Raw genomic sequence first — 27366 nt, forward strand, 5'->3', positions numbered from 1 at the left:
ACATAGTATTCAATGAATGAATACATTCACTGAATACTATCATTGTGTACAGAACTGCAGCATCACATCGTCACTACCTTATTTTGAACATGAATGACAAAGTCCGAGAAATTGTAATTGCGCATGCGCGAAATGTGCACGAGCTTCAGAGAATGTTATAGGAAGAGCTGTTTAACGCAAGCGCAATACGGATGTGTGACGACGACAAAAGGTGTTTGGTCCCCACGGGGGTAATCAAATTATTGGTTCTCATGATCGTGCCTACCATGACAATCAATTAAACAAAATGCCGGGCGGAGGATTATAATGACGAATGCGAAGATATAAAGTAAAAATAAACGGTAATTGCAATCTTTAAAAAAAAAGATGAATTAAAGTCATGTTATTTTAACTTTATTGTTAATGCGAACTTTAGAGAGCCTGCTGACTTTACATTCACTTTAATGACTCTTTAAGAGAGTTTATTTTATTTACTTTGCAGTGACCAATTAGGAACAGATATATATGAGTTCCTGCATATATTGAGCAATTAAAGGGACAGTCTACTCCAGAAATGTTATTGTTTAAAAAGATAGATAATCTCTTTATTACCCATTCTCCAGTTTTGCATAACTAACACAGTTATATTAATATACTTTTTACCTCTGTGATTACCTTGTATCTAAGCCTCTGCAGACTGCCCCTTTATTTCAGTTGTTTTGACAGACTTCCATTTTAGCTAATCTATGCCGACTCATGAATAACCCCACGGTAGTGAGCACAAAGTTATCTATATGGCACACCTGGATTAGCATTGTCTAACTGTGAAAAACTGTCAAAATGCACTGCGATAAGAGGCGGCCTTCAAGGGCTTAGAAATAAGCATATGAGCCTACCTATGTTTAGCTTTCAACAAAGAATACCAAGAGAACAAAGCAAAGTTGTTTAAAATTGCATGCCCTATCTGATTTAGAAGGGTCAGGGTTCTCAGTTCCACAGAATGTACTTCCACCTCTCTGGAAGCTATGAAAAAGCTATAGTTTTCAGATTTCAGTAAAATGTACCTTTAAAGGGACAGTCTAGTCCAAAATAAACTTTCATGATTCAGATAGGGCATGTAATTTTAAACAATTTTCCAATATACTTTTATCACCAATTTTGCTTTGTTGTCTTGGTATTCTTAGTTGAAAGCTAAACCTAGGAGGTTCATATGCAAATTTCTAAGCCCTTGAAGGCCGCCTCTTCTCTCAGGGCATTTTGACAGTTTTTGACCACTAGAGGGTGTTAGTTCATGTGTGTCATTTAGATAACACTGTGCTCAGGTGAGCCAGCTCTGATTGGCTAAAATGGATGTCTGTCAAAAGAACTGAAATTAGGGGCAGTTTGCAGAGGCTTAGATACAAGGTAATCACAGAGGTAAAACGTGTATTTATTAAACTGTGTTGATTATGCAAAACTAGGGAATGGGTAATAAAGGGATCATCTATCTTTTTAAACAACAAAAATTCTGGTGTAGACTGTCCCTTTAAGGTATATTTTATTAAGTCATGTTGCTACTGTTTTGACAAGCATCTGACATATAAACACTCCTCTTACACTGAACTCCCCATCAGGGCTATTGATAAAAACGATCATAGTTTAGGTAATGTGAAACATGTTTCATGTGCCTTTACTTTTATAATTTTCCTTTACAATTGTATACAGTATATGGATCAAAAATGTACAAGTCTATAACATGGTGTGAAAATTATAAAACATGCATGCCTGGGAGCTATCTGAGTTTGTTTAACCTAGGCTAGAACAACTCACATTTCATAACTACAGGGGGTGCAGAGGTCGCAGGTTCGACTGGGCCCCTGAGGGTGGGGGCCCAGCTTAGAAAAAAAAAAATATATATATATTTTTTATTTATTTACGGCTAGATTTAGAGTTTTGTCGGTAACGACCCGCGTAGCTAACGCCGGCTTTTTTCTGGCCGCACCTCTAAAATAACTCTGGTATTGAGAGTCCACAGAATGGCTGCGTTAGGCTCCAAAAAAGGAGCGTAGAGCATTTTTTACGCAACTGCAACTCTCAATACCAGAGTTGCTTACGGACGCGGCCAGCCTCAAAAACGTGCTCGTGCACGATTCCCCCATAGGAAACAATGGGGCTGTTTGAGCTGAAAAAAAAACCTAACACCTGCAAAAAAGCCGCGTTCAGCTCCTAACGCAGCCCCATTGTTTCCTATGGGGAAACACTTCCTACGTCTGCACCTAACACCCTAACATGTACCCCAAGTCTAAACATCCCTAATCTTACACTTATTAACCCCTATTCTGCCGCCCCCGCTATCGCTGACCCCTGTATATTATTTTTAACCCCTAATCTGCCGCTACTTACATTATCCTTATGTACCCCTAATCTGCTGCCCCTAACACCGCCGACCCCTATATTATATTTATTAACCCCTAATCTGCCCCCCACAACGTCGCCTCCACCTGCCTACACTTATTAACCCCTAATCTGCCGAGCGGACTGCACCGCTATTATTATAAAGTTATTAACCCCTAATCCGCCTCACTAACCCTATAATAAATAGTATTAACCCCTAATCTGCCCTCCCTAACATCGCCGACACCTAACTTCAATTATTAACCCCTAATCTGCCGACCGGAGCTCACCGCTATTCTAATAAATGTATTAACCCCTAAAGCTAAGTCTAACCCTAACACTAACACCCCCCTAAGTTAAATATAATTTAAATCTAACGAAATTAATTAACTCTTATTAAATAAATTATTCCTATTTAAAGCTAAATACTTACCTGTAAAATAAATCATAATATAGCTACAATATAAATTATAATTACATTGTAGCTATTTTAGGATTACTATTTATTTTACAGGCAACTTTGTAATTATTTTAACCATGTACAATAGCTATTAAATAGTTAAGAACTATTTAATAGTTACCTAGTTAAAATAATTACAAAATTACCTGTAAAATAAATCCTAACCTAAGTTACAATTAAACCTAACACTATACTATCATTAAATTAATTAAATAAAATACCTACAATTACCTACAATTAAACCTAACACTACACTATCAATAAATTAATTAAATACAATATCTACAAATAACTACAATGAAAAAAACTAACTAAAGTACAAAAAATAAAAAAGAACTAAGTTACAAAAAATAAAAAAATATTTACAAACATAAGAAAAATATTACAACAATTTTAAACTAATTACACCTACTCTAAGCCCCCTAATAAAATAACAAAGCCCCCCAAAATAAAAAATGCCCTACCCTATTCTAAATTACTAAAGTTCAAAGCTCTTTTACCTTACCAGCCCTGAACAGGGCCCTTTGCGGGGCATGCCCCAAGAAGTTCAGCTCTTTTGCCTGTAAAAAAAAACATACAATACCCCCCCCCCAACATTACAACCCACCACCCACATACCCCTAATCTAACCCAAACCCCCCTTAAATAAACCTAACACTAAGCCCCTGAAGATCTTCCTACCTTATCTTCACCATACCAGGTTCACCGATCGGTCCAGAAGAGCTCCTCCGATGTCCTGATCCAAGCCCAAGCGGGGGGCTGAAGAGGTCCATGATCCGGATGAAGTCTTCATCCAAGCGGGAGCTGAAGAGGTCCATGATCCGGCTGAAGTCTTCATCCAAGCGGGGAGCTGAAGAGGTCCATGATCCGGATGAAGTCTTCTATCAACGGCATCTTCAATCTTCTTTCTTCGGGAGCCATCATCTTCCATCCGACGCGGAACATCCTCTTCTCCCAACGCCTACTAGCCGAATGACGGTTCCTTTAAATGACGTCATCCAAGATGGCGTCCCTCGAATTCCGATTGGCTGATAGGATTCTATCAGCCAATCGGAATTAAGGTAGAAAAATTCTGATTGGCTGATGGAATCAGCCAATCAGAATCAAGTTCAATCCGATTGGCCGATCCGATCAGCCAATCAGATTGAGCTTGCATTCTATTGGCTGATCGGAACAGCCAATAGAATGCGAGCTCAATCTGATTGGCTGATCGGATCAGCCAATCGGATTGAACTTGATTCTGATTGGCTGATTCCATCAGCCAATCAGAATTTTCCTACCTTAATTCCGATTGGCTGATAGAATCCTATCAGCCAATCGGAATTCGAGGGACGCCATCTTGGATGACGTCATTTAAAGGAACCGTCATTCGGCTAGTAGGCGTCGGGAGAAGAGGATGTTCCACGTCGGATGGAAGATGATGGCTCCCGAAGAAAGAAGATTGAAGATGCCGTTGATAGAAGACTTCATCCGCATAAATACACACAGCCCCCCGCTTGGGCTTGGATCAGGACATCGGAGGAGCTCTTCTGGACCGATCGGTGAACCTGGTATGGTGAAGATAAGGTAGGAAGATCTTCAGGGGCTAGTAGGCGTCGGGAGAAGAGGATGTTCCGCGTCGGATGGAAGATGATGGCTCCCGAAGAAAGAAGATTGAAGATGCCGTTGATAGAAGACTTCATCCGCATAAATACAAACAGCCCCCCGCTTGGGCTTGGATCAGGACATCGGAGGAGCTCTTCTGGACCAATCGGTGAACCTGGTATGGTGAAGATAAGGTAGGAAGATCTTCAGGGGCTTAGTGTTAGGTTTATTTAAGGGGGGTTTGTGTTAGATTAGGGGTATGTGGGTGGTGGGTTGTAATGTTGGGGGGGGGTATTGTATGTTTTTTTTTACAGGCAAAAGAGCTGAACTTCTTGGGGCATGCCCCGCAAAGGGCCCTGTTCAGGGCTGGTAAGGTAAAAGAGCTTTGAACTTTAGTAATTTAGAATAGGGTAGGGCATTTTTTATTTTGGGGGGCTTTGTTATTTTATTAGGGGGCTTAGAGTAGGTGTAATTAGTTTAAAATTGTTGTAATATTTTTCTTATGTTTGTAAATATTTTTTTATTTTTTGTAACTTAGTTCTTTTTTATTTTTTGTACTTTAGTTAGTTTATTTCATTGTAGTTATTTGTACATATTGTATTTAATTAATTTATTGATAGTGTAGTGTTAGGTTTAATTGTAGGTAATTGTAGGTATTTTATTTAATTAATTTAATGATAGTATAGTGTTAGGTTTAATTGTAACTTAGGTTAGGATTTATTTTACAGGTAATTTTGTAATTATTTTAGAGGGGTGTTAGGGTTAGACTTAGCTTTAGGGGTTAATACATTTATTAGAATAGCGGTGAGCTCCGGTCGGCAGATTAGGGGTTAATAATTGAAGTTAGGTGTCGGCGATGTTAGGGAGGGCAGATTAGGGGTTAATACTATTTATTATAGGGTTAGTGAGGCGGATTAGGGGTTAATAACTTTATTATAATAGCGGTGCGGTCCGCTCAGCAGATTAGGGGTTAATAAGTGTAGGCAGGTGGAGGCGACGTTGAGGGGGGCAGATTAGGGGTTAATAAATATAATATAGGGGTCGGCGGTGTTAGGGGCAGCAGATTGGGGTACATAAGGATAACTTAAGTAACGGAGCTTTGCGGTCGGCAGATTAGGGGTTAATTATTGTAGGTATTTGGCGGCGACGTTGTGGGGGCCAGATTAGGGGTTAATAAATATAATATAGGGGTCAGCGGTGTTAGGGGCAGCAGATTAGGGGTACATAATTATAACGTAGGTAGCGGTCGGCAGATTAGGGGTTAAAAAATTTAATCGAGTGGTGGCGATGTGGGGGGGGCCTCGGTTTAGGGGTACATAGGTAGTTTATGGGTGTTAGTGTACTTTAGAGTTCAGTAGTTAAGAGCTTTATGAACCGGCGTTAGCCCAAAAAGCTCTTAACTCCTGACTTTTTTCTGCGGCTGGAGTTTTGTCGTTAGATTTCTAACGCTCACTTCAGCCACGACTCTAAATACCGGAGTTAGAAAGATCCCATTGAAAATATAGGATACGCAATTTACGTAAGGGGATCTGCGGTATGGAAAAGTCGCGGCTGAAAAGTGAGCGTTAGACCCTTTCCTGACTGACTCCAAATACCGGCGGTAGCCTAAAACCAGCGTTAGGAGCCTTTAACGCTGGTTTTCACGGCTACCGCCAAACTCTAAATCTAGGCCTTATTTATTTTATTTATATTGACATGACTACATGGGTTAGGGTTTCTGTTTTACATTGGTGTTTATGTGTGTATGGTGTGTGTGTGTGTGTATGTATGTGACTGTGTGTGTATTTATGCATGTATGTGTGTATGTATGTGTGTGTGTATGTGTGTATGTATGTGTATGTATGTATATGTATGTATGTATATGTGTGTGTGTGTGTATGTGTGTTTGTGTATGTTTGTGGAACCAGCAAATTACAGACCTTGCTACTACAGCATGGGGGGAGGGGGTAAACAGTGTCACTATACAGTACCACTATATACAGTATGGGGGGTGGACTATGTCACTAACTACTGTGGTCACTTTATAAAGTACTGGGTGGATAGGGTCAGGCCAGCCATCTCACCGGCAGATTACAGACTGTGTCACTAACTTACTATATACAGTACTGGGGGGTTAAATAGTGTCACTATATATATACAGTAATAGGGGGTCAGACCATCTCACAGACTGTGGGCACAGGGTACCTCCTTTTGCTGACATGTAATCTGATTCACATTTTTTTTCTGTGTTAAATGTAAAAAAAAAAAAAAAAATATATATATATATATATATATATATATGTATAAAATTCACATTTTTTTTGGAGAGGGGAGGGGCGGTGGGGGGGCCCCTTCTTAGATTCTTGCACCTGGGCCCTGTGGTTTCTAGTTACGCCTCTGACAACAGTATTTACCAGACAGAAGCAGCATAATGCGAATAAATAAATAAACAAAATAAATAAAGCAAAAATAATATTTTAATTAATACAGTAGCCTCACAATTAAATGATATGCAAACAAATTACATTTTTGTTTGGTATATCTGCTATTATTGTTGTTACAGCTTTGCTTGCTCTGAAAATATGATGTAATACCCTTGTGTCTCTTCTTTCTCCATTCATTAATTTATTGTACTGTTGTTAATTATATCTCTTCCAAATTAGCTTTATAAAGACAACACAGAATAAGGATACCATAATTATTTTGTCTTCCAAGAGACCTTGATGAAGCATGTTGTGTCTCTTGATAGTCACTTGATAGTTAGTACACATCACAGTGAAACTATCATTGTGCTGGAAAATATATACTTCTAATTATCTCCATGCAGATGTCAGTTGTACGTTAAAATAATACCATGGTCATTTATAATCAGATGGAAAAAAAAACTTAAAAAATAATTGAAACATACATTTTCCTAACATTCTTATGAAGGTAGGTAATTATTGATTTAAATTTTTAAAGGGACATGAAACCCAAAATGTTTCTTTCATGGTTCAGATAGAGAATACAATTTTAAACAACATTCCACTTTACTTCTATTATCTAATTTAATTTGCTTCATTTTTTAGATATCCTTTGTTGAAGAAAGAGCAATTCAGATGGGTGAGCCAATAACACGAGGCATCTATATGCAGCTACCAATCAGCAGCTACTGAGCCTATCTAGATATACTTTTAAATAAAGGATATCAAGAGAATGAAGCAAATTAGATAAAATAAGTACATTGGAAAGTTGTTTAAAATTGCATGCTCTTGGGGGCGGAGCCGAGCTCTGATAAGAATGGCTGCCTAACAGAGAAGCTCCGTACATGGACGATCAAATTAACCCTAAAGCATGTATTAACAGCACCTAAATAAGTTAAATAGTTGAGTGGTGAACTACCAAAACCATCAACTGCATGGCGGCATCGACTTTCCAGACGTAGAAGGGCAACACTCTTATAATTCGCACTCATTGACTGAATATCGCAGTGACAAACCTAAACTCTGGCGATCTCTAACTAAGCCACAATATGGCCCGGCACTACTAGCCCAATAGCAAGCAAAATTGACTCGACCTGTATGCAAGAGAGGCACAGCAAGGTATACCCACTTCGACTTCACCAACATGGCGACTTCCCTATCCTTCATTGAAGAGTTGCGCAGTTTACTCGACAGGCATCATGCTAAACTTACAGAGACACTGTGTGGGACATTTCCTCGTGAATTCGCCCAGCCTGTTGCCAACAAGATCCCCCTTGATTGTGATCCGGTGGAGTGTGGGAGCGGTAGCGCTTTGGGACCTCGATGCTCCTCATCCGCTCCCTTGGATTTCCAGAGTGATTCCCCAGGCGGGGAACTGCAACCTAAATTACGGAGCGTTAAATCGGCCTCCCTGATTTGGTGCTGCCCTCTCATTTACCCTCTATATCCCGTGCGTGATCAGTTGTCGAGCAGCCTTGAACCAGAGAAGACCCTAAGAGCAGGCTATACACTACACCCAAATTACATCTGGCTGTTGGTCCGATGTATACTGCCCCCAGTTCAGTTCTCCAACTACCACTATGCGCACTCACTGAAACTGCAGGGGGATCCTGGAGGCTATGTTTCTTGGACACTTTGAGACTACTACAACACCTCGACTCAAATCTGGCATCGGTTGAGAATTGTTTGTATTTATGCGGGCACTAGTCACATAATTAATATACATGTTGGACTCAACATAAAAGGTCCCTAGAGACGATGATTACCCGGTGATTTGTGAATGCTCATGTCTACTGTTGGCCTCAGGGCAGGTGCCAGCCACGTTTTCACAGTTTGTTTGTTCTTCCAACACAGTAAGGTTATGCTGTCACTATTAGCTTCTTAACCTCAGACATTTGCATCAGATGAGCTGTTATGGACTAGATTTTAGCTGGTTGCAAAGGTTTCCATTACAGTATAATGTAAAGCTTTTCTATCCTTAGTTGCTGGCTTTATTAATATTAATATGTTTAATTTTATATATATAGTTCCAAGCATATACAAAAGCTGCTTATATGTTAATATGGTGATGACAGAAGTGTTCACATTGAATACACTGATGATGTTTTTATAATATTTGGGTATACCTTCAGGGGTTATAGTTTTGTTTGGTTGGGTCCTGTACATTTTTATGACTGTTGTGCTACCCTGTTTTTTTTTTTTTTGTTAGGTCATAACATCCCCTGTCAGATATTTATGTTTTGCAGTGTAATGCACTGGTGACAGAAGTGCATGGGAGCTTGAGATGAGGTGTGTCACATGACCATACTTGCAACCGCTGTGCTGCAACTGAGATTATATTCACTTTCCTGCCCCTGTGATGTATATATAGGAGCCATTTGTGCCATAACGTTTTATATATTATATTCCACCTAAGCCTTACAAAATGTGCTGTATGTTTTTCTCCTTTAGCCGTAGACTATCTACTTACTGTTATGATACACCTGTGCTGGGTATAGGGCCCATACCTGGCCAGCAGAATTTAGCTATACTAGTAGAAGAACTTTGACCCTTTCACTACAGTAAGGAGGCATACATAGTTTGCTTCTCGACAACACAGACCATTCTATGGTACTCCTCCTATTATAAAGGCAGGTTTAGTGTCATATTACATTTATAGACTATTTCTGTCTTGGGCTGTCCGGCCTATTTATCAGGTGGTGGCACATTCAAAACTTTCATGTCCTATGCACTCTCAGACGCATACGTAGAATATGTTAAATATTTCCACTCAATGGTCTTTACACATGATAATCTTATCGTATGTCTAGCTGTACTAACTCATGACCTTACTTCCCCTGACCTGATAGAGCTCCCTTATGTGTATTTAATCTTCACACTTTAAGTTAGGCCTTTCTTTCCTGTATTAAGTGCTTACATACTTCCTTAACTTTAAACAGCTTCCTTTGCTCCCATACATATCTTAATGGAAGGTTTACTCTAACAAGTTAATCAAGCAAACTATATATATATATATATATATATAATCCTAGCTTTTCATCAGTACTTTTATAGTAAATCCCCGAATTTACAGAGGCCACTGCATAGAGTATTCTTGTTAGGTCTTGCTTACTATGCTTCAATTACCCCCCCCCCCCCATAATAATGAGCCCCCTTTTTTTAGGGGGACTAATTAGGCGGTTTGTCTCGTCTATACCACACCTTAATTCTTGTTTTTCATTACTTCCTAAGTATTTACTCCTACAAAACGCCATAGTAATGAATCTATATGCCCTCTTTAGATCAGCAGGACTGATCATTATTACCTACTAACTACATATACAACCTTGTCTTTGCTCTCGGTTGCCTCTATTGAGGTGTTGGTTCCAACGTTTCACTATAGATTCTTTTTAGCTTTAAGGGAGTTTATATTATATCACATTATATATAACATTATACTATAAACTATACATTATTTTCTATACTTTATTAGTTTCAAGGAAGTTGATACTTGTTTGCTCACAATAAGAAAAACTGAGCCTGTTTAATGTTATTTTGCTATAAATGCAGTACTATATTATGGACACCTCACAATGCTATGTATTACAATGATCTTGTTGATTGTTACCATTTGCTTCATACTGGCTGCGTATGCGGCAATTCTGTACTGTTTTTATTTTTTCAACCTCAATAAAAAAAATAAAAAAATTAAAAAAATTGCATGCTCTTTCTAAATCATGAAAGAAAACATTTGTGTTTCATGTCCCTTTAAGGAAGAGTTATTAATATAGAAGACAAATAAACTGGATGATTAATGTATGTGCAAAATAAGATAATATAATAATAATAATATAATATAATGATAAATCAACTTTTTTAGTATTTATCTTAGGGTGAATTATAACATTTTAATTTTTTGTCTTTTACACTGCTGTAGTAACAGATAGAAACAGCATTGTATCTAATTTTCCAATGGTTTGTTTTAATAACTTAAATTAATTAGAATGAATAAATATAATCATATGACCTAACAATAAGCTACAAGCAATCACCAAACCGAAAAGAGCATCAGTGCTATCCGTGGTTCTGATTTCAATATATCTGGCAGCAATAAAAAAGGCTGATTTAACTTTTCCCAGAAGTATAATCACTACAATCTTGTAGAAAGAGAAAAGACAGGAAGAGGTGCCCTAATAGGTAATTATCTGGGAGACTTGCAATTTATTAAAAAGAAACTCTCAAGAACAGTGCACTTTCAGTGTGCTACAACTAGCTATCTGGAACTGTTAGCAGATTTGCAGCTAGTTGATCTTGTGTATCTGTGTTGATGTTCACAATGCTCAATTTCATTTTGTATCTACGAAAATCTGAATCTTTATGTGAATCTGTAACTTTATGTGTACAGCTAATAAATATAATAAATGTATTAAAATGTTAGTTTTCAATAACTTGAAACACATCTATAATTGCTTATAAACTATTTATAAGCAATTATAGATGTGTTTCAAGTTATTGAAAACTAACATATTAATATAATACATTTGGCAAGATTACAATTCACGCGTTAAATTAATTGCGAAAACTGCACGCATTACGGATTTTTCGCATTGAGGTTGCGCAGGTTTTACAAGCTGCAAAATAAGTTATTTTGAGTGAGTTAAGCCACATAATCAAAACAGCCAAGTCGCGTGCGCGTTCATGTATTCCCCTTAGAAGTCAATGGAGAAGACGAATAGAGAAAAAAACACTAAAACCCTAATCTGTTGCACAAAGCCCATGACGTATTCTCCTCGAAAAGTGTACATAAAAGTGCAAATATTTCAGATTGTGAAAATGTTTTCGGGAACAGAATATGTTCTATTTATTTATAAATACATATTTCTCTATAAATGTGATGATTTTAACTAATACTTCCTATACCAACCATGTTCCTGCTATCTTGGTTGGTAAAGTCACTCGATCCAGCATCCTCTTGCAACTATCGCCCAATCCCTCTTCATAACCCTCACCTCTTCTTGAGCAGATTGTTTATAAATGCTTATCACATTTTCTCTCACCTAACCATCTTCTCGATCCTTTGCAATCTGGCTTCCGCCACCCAACACTCTACCAAATCTGCCATCACCAAGGTAAAAAATTACCTACTTAATGCAAAGTCTAAAGGTCACTACTCAATGCTAATCTTTTTAGACATTGCTGCAGCCTTTGACACTGTGGCCATCCATTGCTGCTCCAGACCCTTCAATCCATGGGTATTTGTGACACAGCTCTACTGTGTACTCTTCCTACCTTTCTAACCGTATCTTCTCTGACTCTTCCTCCTCCCCTCTACCCCTCTCTTTTGAGGTACCTCAAGGCTCAGTTCTAGGCCCCCTTCTTTTATCAGTCTCTTTAATAGGCTTTTTAATCAAGTCCTGTTGGTTTCAGCTGATCACACCCAAATCTACCTTTCTGCACCAGACATTTCCTCTTACCTGCTGACTCATGCCACCAGCTGCCTAGATAAGATCTCATCCTGGATGGTTTCTTACTACCTAAAGCTGAACCTGTCTAAAACAGAACCTCTGCTATATCCTCCCTCTACCAATCTCCCTATTCGTCAAATCTCACTTAGGCCCACTGTCTTTGGGTAACACTTGCCTCAAAACTTTCTTTTGCTTCCCACATTAAGTCCATAGCTAGCACCTGCCTTTTCTGTAGGATAAAGAGTAATTGTATATAATGATACATTATAAGAATTTCCAATAATTTTGCAACCATATTGGAACTGAAGGATAACAAGGTTAGCAAAAGCTGACCAAACATGACCAAGCACTTCCTAACATTTTCTGTGTGCCATTATAGCCAGTCAGAAAACAGTGGCTACTATTTACAAAAATTTATGTTGTAATTCTTTATAACTGAAACAAGAAACAGTGACTTCTTTAAGAGATAAATCTGATAAACCCAAGAATAGTTGTAGACAGATATAACTTCCTATTTTGTATGTGTGGTGTGATATTTTAAACACATAGCTAAGATTAGTATTTTCATTTTCTGTACATTTGTGTGTGATGCCATTTGTGTAAGCTAACAATTTCTGCCTATATAACTCTGGTCTGTTGCCCTGAATGTTGTTAAATTCCATTCACACCACTGTACAGTTATCTGCTTGTAACCCAGTAGAACAGCCGGCCTTGCTGTCTCACTGAAATAACCCCCCCCCCCATTTACACAGAAGAAACGACTCATGGGGGGGGTGTCCAGGCAGCGACCAAAATTGCTGCAAAAACAGAAGCTGGTAGTGAAGCTTGAGACATCTGCCGCCTATCTCAGGATTTTGGCAGCATCTACATACATACTACATGGCTTATAATACTCTATACTCCGGAGTATCAGATAAATTGATAATTGCTGCCTGCGGGACACTTTGGTCCAAATGTGCAGTGCGAGTCAGCAGGGTTTGCGGGGCTAGTAAAAAATTTATCCAAGCGGTGATCCTGTTCATCCATCCTGGAAATTATGGCAGGTAAAGGTGGATTATTAACACCATCAGGATTCATGACCCTTGCGTAATGTCAGGATGCCAGGAATCAGACTGAGACGAGAAGTGCAAAAATAATCACACATTTATTAATAGCAAAAAATAATAAAAAGTCCACAAGTCAAATAACAAGCCAGGAATCAAAACCAGAGCTGGTAGTAAGACGAGCCGAGTCAGGAGCCAAAGCGAATAGTCAGATGAGCCTAGTCAGGAGCCAAAGCGATTAGTCAGACGAGCCGGAATCAGGAACAAGGAGAACAGCAGAGTCAGGAACAAGTTAGGGATCAGGAACCAGGAGGGAAGTCAGACAGCCAGGTAATACACAGGAGCTCTCACAAACAGGTCTGAGACAACGCAAGGGCAAAGCATACTGAACAGAGGCCCTTTAAATAATAAGTGATGACATCACAATACTGAGACTGCATCCTGTCTCACATGGATGATGTATACCAGTCTGGCCATAAAAGGAAGTGCAGGAAATGAGCAGCATCACACAGTATGCATCAGAGTCAGCAAGAGAGGTGAGTAAAATGGCTGCTAGCAGCACATGGCAAACAAAGCAGGGAAAAAACCCTGACAGCTGCATCACTTTCAGGTGATTTAGCATATACAGTAACTATTATGTCCCTTTAATATTGGAATAAAGAAAGAAGAAGAAAAAAACAAAAAAACAAAAACAAAATATCAGCTTCAAGATGGTGGTATCCAGTGTGAAAATGCAGAGCATCATTAACTGATAAATGTAAGCGTTAAAATAAGAGAATAACTTTGAAAACAGCTGCAGGCACAATAGGAAAAACAATAGCATGGTGATTAGTAACCAGGCTACTTTTTTTGTTCTCAGCAGTTTAATGTCCCTTTAATTTTGTTTCTAAACCAAAACCATACCAAAATAAGAACACATTTGTTTTACAACAACATAAATGTATGAAGAATAAATTTACAATATTCATATAAATTACACATCATACATAATTGTATTGTAAACCCATAATGCCCCAGTTGAAATGTATGACTAATTAATTTACAAGTTGTGATATTTTTTTGGAAGTGAAAATATAAATTGTAAGGGGGAGTCATATTGAGTGGCCGTTCTATTAGTGATTTGCATTTGATTTTGTATAAGGTGTAACTGTTAGGTTTCTTGTAACTTCAAAATAGGATACTAAAGGAGAGACCCTGCCTATCATAAAACTAATAAACCAAGGGAAACTTAAATGCAGAACAAAAATATGCTCAGCTACAGCCCCTAATACAAACATCCCATTTAGAAACAACCTCCTAAGTGCTTTGAACATTTATGTTTTCCAGGGGTACTCTAAAGATTTCATGATGCTTATTGGGAAGAACGTATACAACTAATCCCCCAGAATATAAATCCCAGTGTCAAGCAGAGTTAGGTTTAACACTTGAGACCTGGCAGAGATTCTTTACCAACAGACATACAGTAGATACTCTGCTACTCGCCAAATGCTTGAAATGAATTATAAGATCCTGTCTGCTTGAAAAAGCTCTACCCTGAGGCATTGAAGGAGCATGGAAGCTGCAACTATGACTCATGTATGGTGGCAATACCACAAACTCAAACCTTTTTGGGAAGAACTGGAAAGGATATATATTGGAGCCTCCTGAGGGTTGATGAATGGCAACACAGACTGCAACTGTAAAATCATATTAAGGCCTCTAGTTATCAACGTGTCTACCTCAAATACGCTGGAATTCCGCAGCGTATTTGAGGCGAGGCTGATTCGCCGTAGTTATCAAGCCCTAGATACCGGCAAAAGTAGAATTTAGTGACGTAAGCTTCGATCCGCCGGACTCAGTCCGACACAGATCGATTCTTACGTCACACCAGATGTTCCGCACACAAGTGCGGCACTATCTGACTACTTTTGCTAGTTATCAAAAAACTAGCAGGTACACTCGGCACTTTTCCGGCCCAGCGTACCTGGTTTTCAAACCGCCGCCCTGGAGGCGGCGGATCCCATAGGAATCAATGGGAGTCTGACGATAGCGAAAGTTCATGTTCGCTGCTGCCAGACATCCCATTCATTCCTATGGGAGCTGTCTACACTTAACACCCTAACATGTACCCCGAGTCTAAACACCCCTAATGTGCCCCCCCTACACCGCCGCAACTAAATAAAGTTATTACCCCCTAAACCGCTGCTCCCGGACCCCGCCGCAACTATAATAAACTTATTACCCCCTAAACCGCCGCTTCCGGAGACCACCGCCACTATAATAAACTGATTAACCCCTAAACCGCCACTCCCTGTCCCCTCCGCAACTATAATATATGTATTAACCCCTAAACCGCTGCTCCCGGACCCCGCCGCCACCTACATTATACCTAGTAACCCCTATCCTGCCCCCCCTATACCGCCGGCACCTATAATTAAGTTATTAACCCCTATCCTGCCGATCCCGTACCTTGCCGCACCTAAATAAATAGTTTAACTCCTAAACCGCCGCTCCCGGACCCCGCCGCAACTTATATTAAACTTATTAACCCCTAATCGCCCCCCCCTACACCGTCGCCACCTCTAATAAATTTATTAACCCCTATCCTGCCCCCCCTACACAGCCGCCACTGTAATAAAATTATTAACCCCTAAACCTAAGTCTAACACTAACCCTAACACCCCCCTAACTTAAATATTAATTAAATACATCTAAATAAATTTAACTCTTATTAACTAAATGAATCCTATTTAAAACTAAATACTTACCTTTAAAATAAACCCTAATATAGCTACAATATAACTAATAATTATATTGTAGCTATCTTAGGATTTATTGTTATTTTACAGGCAACTTTCAATTTATTTTAACTAGGTACAATAGCTATTAAATAGTTATTAACTATTTAATAGCTACCTAGTTAAAATAAAGAGAAATTTACCTGTAAAATAAATCCTAACCTAAGTTACAATTACACCTAACACTACACTATACTTTAATAAATTATTCCTATTTAAAACTAAATACTTACCTGTAAAATAAACCCTAAGATAGCTACAATGTAATTAATAATTACATTGTAGCTATTGTAGGATTTATATTTATTTTATAGGTAACTTTGTATTTATTTTAGCTAGTTAGAATAGTTATTAAATAGTTATTAACTATTTAATAACTACCTAGCTAAAAGAAATACAAAATTACCAGTAAAAACAATTAAACCTAACACTACACTATCATTAAATTAATTAAATAAATTACCTACAAATAACTACAATTAAATTAAATTAAATAAACTAACTAAAGTACAAAAAATAAAAAAAGCTAAGTTACAAAAAATAAAAAAATAAGTTACAAACATTTAAAAAATATTACAACAATTTTAAGCTACTTACACCTAATCTAAGCCCCCTAATAAAATAACAAAGCCCCCAAAATAAAAAAAATGCCCTACCCTATTCTAAATTAAAAAGTTACCAGCTCTTTTACCTTACCAGCCCTTAAAAGGGCCTTTTGCGGGGCATGCCCCAAAGAATTCAGCTCTTTTGCCTGTAAAATAAAAATACAACCCCCCCAACATTAAAACCCACATCCAAGATGGCGTCCCTTCAATTCCGATTGGCTGATAGGATTCTATCAGCCAATCGGAATTAAGGTAGGAAAAATCTGATTGGCTGATGCTATCAGCCAATCAGATTGAAGTTCAATCCGATTGGCTGATCCAATCAGCCAATCAGATTGAGCTCGCATTCTATTGGCTGATCGGAACAGCCAATAGAATGCAAGCTCAATCTGATTGGCTGATTGGATCAGCCAATCGGGTTGAACTTCAATCTGGGTTTATTTTACAGGTAAGTATTTAGTTTTAAATAGGAATAATTTATTAAAGTATAGTGTAGTGTTAGGTGTAATTGTAACTTAGGTTAGGATTTATTTTACAGGTAAATTTCTCTTTATTTTAACTAGGTAGCTATTAAATAGTTATTAACTGTTTAATAGCTATTGTACCTTGTTAAAATAAATTGAAAGTTGCCTGTAAAATAAAAATAAATCCTAAGATAGCTACAATATAATTATTAGTTATATTGTAGCTATATTAGGGTTTATTTTATAGGTAAGTATTTAGTGTTAAATAGGATTAATTTAGTTAATAAGAGTTACATTTCTTTAGATGTATTAAATTAATATTTAAGTTAGGGGTGTTAGGGTTAGGGTTAGACTTAGGTTTAGAGGTTAATAATTTTATTACTGTGGCGGCGGTGTAGGGGGGGGCAGGATAGGGGTTAATAAATTTATTATAGGTGGCGACGGTGTAGGGGGGGCAGATTAGGGGTTAATAAGTTTAATATAGGTTGCAGCGGGGTCCGGGAGCGGCGGTTTAGGGGTTAAACTATTTATTGAGTTGCAGCGAGGTACGGGATCGGCAGGATAGGGGTTAATAACTTAATTATAGGTGGCGGCGGTATAGGGAGGCCAGGATAGGGGTTACTAGGTATAATGTAGGTGGCGGCGGGGTCCGGGAGCAGTGGTTTAGGGGTTAATACATTTATAAGAGTTGCGGCAGGGTCTAGGAGCGGCGGTTTAGGAGTTACTAACTTTATTTAGTTGCGCGGGGCTCCGGGGGCGCCGGTATAGGGGGTAGAACAGTGTAGTTTAGTGTGAGTGCTTAGTGACAGCTTGTCAATAAAGCTGTAAAAAAGCCGAAGAGCAGCGAGATCGGATGAGTGATAACTATCACAGTCCGCTGCTCATCGCCCCGTACTTGGTGCGCGGCTTTTTGACAGCTTTTTTGATAACTTAGGCGAACGTATTCAGGTCCGCGGCGGCGATGTGAGGCGAGCTTAGGCGGGCGTATTGGGCCGGCGAAGGCAGGTAAAGTAGACGCGTTAATAAGTAGAGGCCTAAGTCTTTTAAACATTTCTCTTAATAGAGATCCCTCCCTTATTGCTTGGGAAATGGAGTGAATTCCTACAATTGCTATGTGGATTGATAGAACCAATGAAATCTTCTCTTTATCATTTATTTAGGGTTAAATGGCCCTATTATAGGATGTCAAATTCTTCTTAGATCAATTGCAACACACAATTAATAGGAACCAATGAGTTACCTTCTCTGTGCCAATATACAATAATAACCTGTACTAGGCCCAATTAGGCAATTTAGAATGCTCTTGAGCTTGGTGGTCGTGGATGCCCTCCGCCCCTCTCTTTTCTACCCATCTTACTATTCAATTTCTCTATTTCTTTATGTCGTCTTCTTCTGTGTATGTGTCCTTTATTCTTTTTTGCTTGTTCCATTTTCAATAAGATATTTAGAGAATTATTGTTAGTTAATATGGTTTTGCCTCATTTTTGTATTATATACTGAATTAAGCTGCTGTAATGGACAGTTTTGCTGACCTGTGCATCATATGTTAAATATTACATTAAAGGAGGAGTTTACTTTCTGAAATTGCTTGTTTTCTTTTTTTTTGTTATATGTATTTAAATAAAAAGCTAATAAAGGAAAAAAATGCTGCAATTAAGTAGTTTGTATACGCGAACATCACGCCTCATAAGAACATCTTTTTGTTTTTGTTGTTTTTTTGTTTTGTTTTTTAAATAAGTTAGTAATTTCTCTTTTTTCTTCCCCAATTCTCTGTTGCATGACTGTCTGCCTCCCTTTCAACGTCAATATATCCAATGTAAAAAAACGTAAAACAAGCCATTGACATCTGGAATGTAAATATGACCCCTTGTTACATTGCTATAGAGGGCTCCATTTAACAAGCTGCGGATGTGAACCTGCAGCCGACAGTTAAGAACAGCTGTCATCAGACCGCTGCTTCCTAACCTATAAGCCAGCTCTGAGCTGGCGGTTTGACAGCCCTGCTTGCAGACGCTTGTGCAATGGTAAAATGCGTATTTCTGCCCACTAACCACAATGTCGGGTGGACATGTTTGTGTCTTAAATGGAGCCCATAGTCTTTTAATGTTATTTACATGGTTTACAGTTTTGAGTAATATTAAAACAAGATCTCTCAATGCAAATGATTTTTATAAACATACATAGAGGCGCACAAACACATGTGATAATATAGGGCATTTGTGATTTTTGACTAACTTAAAGGGACATAATACTCATATGCTAAATCATTTGAAACTGATGCAGCATAACTATAAAAAGCTGACAGGAAAATATTACCTGAGCTTCTCTATGTAAAAAAGGAAGATATTTTACCTTACAATTTCCTCAGCTCAGCAGAGTAAGTTCTGTGTAAAAAATATACTTCAGCTGTTGCTCAGCTGCAGGTAAAAAAAAAATGAAAAAAAAATGAACAAATGAACAGCAGCCAATCAGCATCAGCAGTGTTGAGGTCATGAACTCAATTTCACTTAACTCTCATGAGATTTCATAGTAAACTTCCTTAAACTGAATAGGGAAATAAGATGAGTGTGCAAGTAAGCTCACTCCCTTAGCTGACCCGGGACAGACATACTGATTTGCTGCTTAGAAGTCCTTTACAATGGGATGTGGCTACTGAGGAATTTTTGATGTAAAATATCTTTCTTTTTTACATAGAGATGTTCAGGTGATATTTTCTAGTCAGCTTTTTACAGCTATGCAGCATCACTTTCGAGTGTTTCAACATTTGGGTATCATGGCCCTTTAAAGGAAATCATGTTGAGCTATGCTGATGCATGAAAAATTAAAGTAAAAATAAATAAATCGTCTAACGATGATGTGTAAAATGTCTAAGCAGGTCAGATGATTAGAACAACCAACTGCTGTTGTCACATACTTTCTCTGGAACATAACAACAGGGTCAGCCAAAAGGTCTTGTAGATCCAGCTTTCTTCCTTTCTCAATGACTTCTTTGTGTTTACGTAAAAACAGCCATCCTATATGGGAAAAGAAGAATCCTCGGCGCGCATTGTGTGGATCAGCATCCGTCTCAGAAAACTTGTGATGCACCCGGTGATCCCGAGACCACTCATAGATATCATTCTAAATTAAAGAGACAAAAGATTGTTTAACTACATTCTGCTAAATTTAGAAATTGCTCATACATTGTTACATCTAGAGAGTAAATTAAATGAGGATAACAATTGTTTTTATGCAACATTACCTTTACCCATGAATACAAAATAACAAGATCCATTCATTTTATAGACACAGAAACACTGCGATATTATTTTGGAAATGCAACTTCGCGATCACAATATTGTGAAATATGAATATTGCAATGGCGAATGCGCATTCTCAATAAAATGCAAATATGAATATTAAGAACGTGCAATTTCAATCTTAAAATAAGTAAAAATACATGCATAATGATACAATAAAGACAAACACAAACCGGAGGACACACAATTGTGGCAGCACCCAATGTGCTGAGTTAGGCGGACACTTTGGGGCCAATTTATCAAGCTCCGAATGGAGGAAGAGCGTTTGTCTTTGAGTTTGCATAGGAAAAGAGCAGTCTCACACAAGATTCTAAATTGGAACTTTTATCAATATGGATCAAGTTATCCATTTAGGAGCAAGTTCCTATTGCCATTCCACTGGCACGTTTGGACTTCGTAGTAACATTTGTTACTGACCGGTGATATAATTTGTGCTGTATATTTATACTGTATACTTAATTTAAGTGCATCTATTGGCACGTTTGGACTTCGTAGTAACATTTGTTACTGACCGGTGATATAATTTGTGCTGTATATTTATACTGTATACTTAATTTAAGTGCATCTATTGATTTGTTTTTAAGTGTAAATGATATTCTTCCTATTTTTGTCTTTAGTATAACAGCGCCCCCTCAATACACAGAGTACATTCCTCTAGTGTGTATAGATATAATGACACAATAGAAGATTAGTACAATCACATTTACAGTTTACATACACATTGTAACATTATACTTTTACAATCCCCCAACTACTATACTTTTAATAGGAAGTTGTTGTTTTTTTCTTTATTAACGAAGTCGATCTTTGACATGACGAATATATAGACGTTCCATGGGAGTTTCAAGGGCGTTTCATGGGAGCAACCTGTATGTTAATGGGGAAACATTGCAGTGGATTTCTAATATTCAAATCACTGTCCTCCATCTTAGCTATTCATTTTCAGCCATATCAGACTCGCCTGATTTTCAGTGGCAATATTTCCCAGTGTGACAAATCTAGTGAATATACATATGTGTAATTTAAAGTGTTTCCACACAGAAAACATTTTTTATTTTCATGAACGCACAGTCAAATTTTTGTAAACACGCTTTAAAGGGACATTAAACATCTCAAGATGTTAATATAATTGTTTAATTACATGTAGTAAAACAACTTTGCAATATACTTTAAATATTTATTTTGCTTTCCTTTCCTGTAATTTAATTCTAAATATTGTGGGCTTTCCAATTCATTTTAAACATGCAAGTGCAGACACAGCTATATTCCAAACAGTCATTGGTTGCATACTCTAGTAAACAATTTCTACCGAATCCTAATTGGCTTCAGCAGAAAAGGTAACAACAACTAATCATTTTTAAAAAATACATATACAAATCATTCTTGTGCTAATCTTTGCTCTGAATATACTATGTAATGTCCCTTTAAAGAAAGACTTCCCACAACGCAGCTCAATAGCGATGTCGGCAGACTTTTGCTTAAGTTGCGATCCCCATTATATCCTATGGGAGACACAGTGCCACTCGTCAGCACAACGAGGTTCAGCCCAATTTTTTAGAATATATCAACAGACCTATGGAGCCTGGCGAACCCAAACAGGCAATTTTTCATTGGTCTGTCAATGTTTTGAATGTCAGAGCCAGGGTTTGAAGATACCTGTTCTTTTAAGATGGTGAGGCTCACTATGAATAGATGGAGCTTTATGATCTGGATCATTTAAGGTGTAAAAGGACCAGTCAATACAGTAGATTTGCATAATCAGCGAATGCATGATAAGAAGACAATGCAATAGCACTTAGTCTGAACTTCAAATGAGTAGTAGATTTTTTTTAAATAATGTCTATTTCCACCACCCCCCGTATCATGTGACAACCATCAGCCAATCACAAATGTATATATGTATATGCTGTGAACTCTTGCACATGCTCAGTAGGAGCTGGTGACTCAAAAGTTTAAATATTAAAAGACTGCACATTTTGTTAATGGAAGAAAATTGGAAAGTTGTTTAAAATTGCATGCTGTGTCTGAATCATGAAGTTTAATTTTATCTTGAGTGTCCCTTTAAGATACAAGAGAGAGTGAGCTGAAGGCATAGGAGGGAAAACACTAGTATAGCAAACATGTTATTGTAGTTGTGCCCAACAGTTTTATGTCACTTTGAATAGATATTAACTTAAAACAATATATATAACATCAATTTAATATTTTTTGAATTGGGTTATGTCAAAGCTATTTAAACTGATATAGAGATAAATAGGAACTGTGGCTTTATGCACAAATGATATCAGTGGAATTATTGCTCACTCTCTAATAAAGGGAGCTGACATATAGTTCTGTTGGTGGAAAGGGATTTAGCTTGAGGTAGTGAGAGGACATCCAGGAAGAGATGTGAGAAAGACTGTTAGTGACATGGGTTAGAAAGGAAGGAGATAGGTCTGGTGCAGAGAAGTAGATTTGGGTGTCATTGGCATACAAATGATATTGGAAACCGTGGGACTTAATTAGGGAACCTAGTGATGACGTATAGATTGAGAAGAGAAGGGGACCGAGGACAGAGCCCTGCGGTACTCTGACAGAAAGTGGTGACGGGGCAGAGGAGGCCCCAGAGAAGGCTACACTGAAGGTACGGTTTGATAGGTAGGAAGAGAGCCACGAAAGGGCTGTGTCACAGATGCCAAAGGATTGGAGGGTTTGGAGCAAAAGAGGGTGTTTGACAGTGTCAAAGGCTGCGGACAGATCAAGGAGGATAAGCAAAGAGAAGTGGCCTTTTGATTTAGCTGTAAGTAGGTCGTTGGTGACCTTAACAATAGCTGTCTCTGTGGAGTGATAGGGACGAAATCCAGATTGCAGCTGGTCAAGAAGGGAGTTTAACGTAAGGAAATGGGATAGGCGTGCATATACTAGTTTTTCGAGAAGCTTTGAAGCAAGAGGGAGGAGGGAAATAGGGCGGTAGTTGGATGGGGAGGTAGGATCAAGGGAAGGTTTTTTGAGGATAGGTGTGACCAGTGCATGTTTCATCGATGAGGGAAATGTACCAGTGCTGAGGGAGAGGTTGAAAATGTGTGTTAGTATAGGGGTAAGGGTAGCAGAGAGGGAGGGGAGTAGCTGTGAGGGGATAGGGTCAAGGGGACAGATAGTAAGGTGAGAGTGCAGTATAAGTGCTGAAACTTCTTCCTCAGTAACAGGGGAGAATGAACTAAGTTTCAGGTTATGAGGGTTGTGGTTGAGTGAGAGCATTTGAGGGGGGAAGAGAATGGAATTATGTTGAGAGCTGATTTCATGTCTGATGGAGTCAATTTTGTTAATGAAGTGACTGGCAAAGTCTTGAGCTGACAGAGAAGTTGTATTAGGAAGTGGGGGAGGGCGGAGGAGAGTATTGAAAGTGGAGAACAGACGTTTTGGGTTTGAAGAAAGATTAGAGATAAGAGTAGAGAAGTAGTGTTGCTTGTAGAGATTAAGGGCAGAGTAGTAGGAGTTCAAGATGAATTTGTAATGAAGAAAATCAGCTGAACTCCGTGATTTTCTCCAATGCCGTTCAGCAGTACGGGAACATCTGCGTAGGTACCGTGTCAGAGGAGTATGCCAGGGCTGGGGATGAGTGTGTGATTTCCGAGCAGTGGTAAGAGGGGCGAGATTGTCAAGGATGGATATAAGGGTGGAATTATAGTGGCAGATAGATTGTTCAGGGCAGGAAAAGGAGGAGAAGGATGAGAGGAGCAGTTTAAGGGAATTAGCAAGTTGTTGCTGATCTAAAGACATAATGCTTCTGTGAAGTTTGGTGTGAGAAATAGAAGGTGGGAGAGTTGTAGGAAGGGATGATATGTTGCAGGTAAGGAGATGGTGGTCAGAAAGAGGAAAAGGGGAGTTTGAGAAGTTTGAGAGAGTGCATCGATAGCTAAAGATCAGGTCAAGAGAGTGACCGTCTTTGTGAGTGGGAGAATCAGTCCATTGTGACAGACCGAAAGAGGAAGTGAGTTGCAGAAGTTGTTTAGCAGATGAGGCAGTGGGATTGTTAAGGGGGATGTTGAAGTCACCAAGAATGAGGGCAGGGGTGTCTGAGGAAAGGAAATAGGGTAGCCAGGCAGCCAAGTGATCTAGAAATTGAGTTGAGGATCCAGGGGGTCGGTATATGACTGCAACACGTACAGAGAGAGAGAAATAAGCTAATCATGTGGGTTTCGAATGAGGGAAAAGTGAGGGAAGAGATAGGATGCATTTGTTGAAAGGTGCAACGAGAGGAAATTAAAATACCTACACCACCTCCTTGTCTATTACCAGACCTAGGAGTGTGGCTGAAGTGGAGACCCCCATGTGACAGAGCAGCAGTGGATGCTGTGTCTAGGGGAGAGAGACAGGTTTCTGTTAGGGCCAGAAGGTTGAGGGAGTGGGAGATGAAGAGGTCATGTATAGAAGTGAGCTTGTTGCAAACAGAGCGAGAGTTCCAGAGTGCACAAGTGAAAGGGGTAGTGGCTTTAGATGCAAGAGGAATGTGAGTAAGGTGTGCAGAGTTTTGTTTTCTGAGTCTATGGGATGTTACACATGGATGTGCACAGTTTGTCAGTGGTTGGGGACCAGGATTAGGGGAGATATCACCAGCAGTAAATAGAAGCAAGAGGGAGAGTGACATGAGATGAGATACAGATTTGCAGTAGTGAGACTGCTTTTAAGATGAACTGCAGGGGAGAGAGAGAGTGTTTAGGAATAGGTGAAGTTCATGAGTACAAAAGTAAGGTGAGTTTAAGAGAGATACTAATGAAGAATGCAGGTGGAGAGGGAGAAGGAGTAATTGAATAGTGTAGTTTGTTATAGAGACAAAGGGTAGCAAAAAGGAATATGAATATATTGAGCATTTTTACAGAATTGGGAACCAGTTAAAAACATAAGACACAGAATTACTGTAACAATTGCATAAGGGAACAAAAGGTATATGAAACATAATATTACAAAAGTACTGTGTATTCTATAGGGTTAAGGGAATGGAAGGATGTGCTGATCAGTGTTTGCACTTGTCATTTCAGGAGAGTGAAAGTTGTGTGGGAGATTATCTATAAATGAGGAAATGAGCTTGGGGGGGTGGGAAGCTGTTTTCCAGAAGGCTACCTGTTGTAAGTTAGAGGGCAATTGAAGCAGTTGAGTGTAAAAGTCTGTGTATTTTCTCTGTGTTCTGAGAGAGGATGTGTTTGAAATCAAGCTGAAGGAGAGAGATATATTGGTTAATGATGGCCCAGAAAAAGTGTGTTAAATGAGTGGGAGGGTACATTTATGGACATTTTAAGCTAAGGGTTAATCATGCAGAAACCAAAAAAACACATAAAAAAAAAAATATTACAGAGATAAGACTGAGACATACAAGGGGTGAAATAAAACCATTAAACAAATAGACAGATAAATGGACAAGAGCTGCTTAAACTAACTTAACATAGTGGCAGACAAAGTTGATCAAATGTGCAATGAGCTAGAGGTATGCAAATTATGACTAGCACAGCCTGTAATATATACATTTAAAATAAAAGCAAAACAAAAAGGAATTATCACTAAATATACAAACACATACAATAAAACAACTTAGTAGGTACAATATAATGAAGCTGTTTTCCAGAAGGCTACCTGTTGTAAGTTAGAGGGCAATTGAAGCAGTCAAGTGTAAAAGTCTGTGTATGTTCTCTGAGTTCTGAGAGAGGATGTGTTTGAAATCAAGCTGTTGTAAGTTAGAGGGCAATTGAAGCAGTTGAGTGTAAAAGTCTGTGTATTTTCTCTGAGTTCTGAGAGAGGATGTGTTTGAAATCAAGCTGTTGTAAGTTAGAGGGCAATTGAAGCAGTTGAGTGTAAAAGTCTGTATTTTCTCTGAGTTCTGAGAGAGGATGTGTTTGACATCAAGCTTTTGTAAGTTAGAGGGCAATTGAAGCAGTTGAATGTAAAAGTCTGTATTTTCTCTGAGTTCTGAGAGAGGATGTGTTTGAAATCAAGCTGTTGTAAGTTAGAGGGCAATTGAAGCAGTTAAGTGTAAAAGTCTGTGTATTTTCTCTGAGTTCTGAGAGAGGATGTGTTTGAAATCAAGCTGTTGTAAGTTAGAGGGCAATTGAAGCAGTTGAGTGTAAAAGTCTGTGTATTTTCTCTGAGTTCTGAGAGAGGATGTGTTTGAAATCAAGCTGTTGTAAGTTAGAGGGCAATTGAAGCAGTTGAGTGTAAAAGTCTGTGTATTTTCTCTGAGTTCTGAGAGAGGATGTGTTTGAAATCAAGCTGTTGTAAGTTAGAGGGCAATTGAAGCAGTTGAGTGTAAAAGTCTGTATTTTCTCTGAGTTCTGAGAGAGGATATGTTTGAAATCAAGCTGTTGTAAGTTAGAAGGCAATTGAAGCAGTTGAGTGTAAAAGTCTGTGTTTTTTCTCTGAGTTCTGAGAGAGGATGTGTTTGAAATCAAGCTGTTGTAAGTTAGAGGGCAATTGAAGCAGTTGAGTGTAAAAGTCTGTGTTTTTTCTCTGAGTTCTGAGAGAGGATATGTTTGAAATCAAGCTGTTGTAAGTTAGAGGGCAATTGAAGCATTTGAGTGTAAAAGTCTGTGTATTTTCTCTGAGTTCTGAGAGAGGATGTGTTTGAAATCAAGCTGTTGTAAGTTAGAGGGCAATTGAAGCAGTTGAGTGTAAAAGTCTGTGTATTTTCTCTGAGTTCTGAGAGAGGACGTGTTTGAAATCAAGCTGTTGTAAGTTAGAGGGCAATTGAAGCAGTTGAGTGTAAAAGTCTGTGTATTTTCTCTGAGTTCTGAGAGAGGATGTGTTTGAAATCAAGCTGTTGTAAGTTAGAGGGCAATTGAAGCAGTTGAGTGTAAAAGTCTGTATTTTCTCTGAGTTCTGAGAGAGGATGTGTTTCAAATCAAGCTGTTGTAAGTTAGAGGGCAATTG

At 38.5% G+C, this 27366-nt stretch overlaps 1 protein-coding gene across 1 annotated transcript in view; it reads right to left on the reverse strand.

Annotated features, from left to right (window-relative positions):
- SCD5 (stearoyl-CoA desaturase 5) overlaps positions 1–27366 on the reverse strand; it is a 303691-nt gene that overhangs the window by 67419 nt on the left and 208906 nt on the right. The window contains exon 3 of the mRNA XM_053700164.1: positions 20085–20290. Coding sequence (XP_053556139.1) covers positions 20085–20290 — 206 coding nt within the window. The remainder of the gene's footprint in view (positions 1–20084; positions 20291–27366) is intronic.

The sequence above is a fragment of the Bombina bombina genome, chromosome 2 (genome assembly GCF_027579735.1).
Source record: "Bombina bombina isolate aBomBom1 chromosome 2, aBomBom1.pri, whole genome shotgun sequence".
Classification (NCBI taxonomy): domain Eukaryota; kingdom Metazoa; phylum Chordata; class Amphibia; order Anura; family Bombinatoridae; genus Bombina; species Bombina bombina.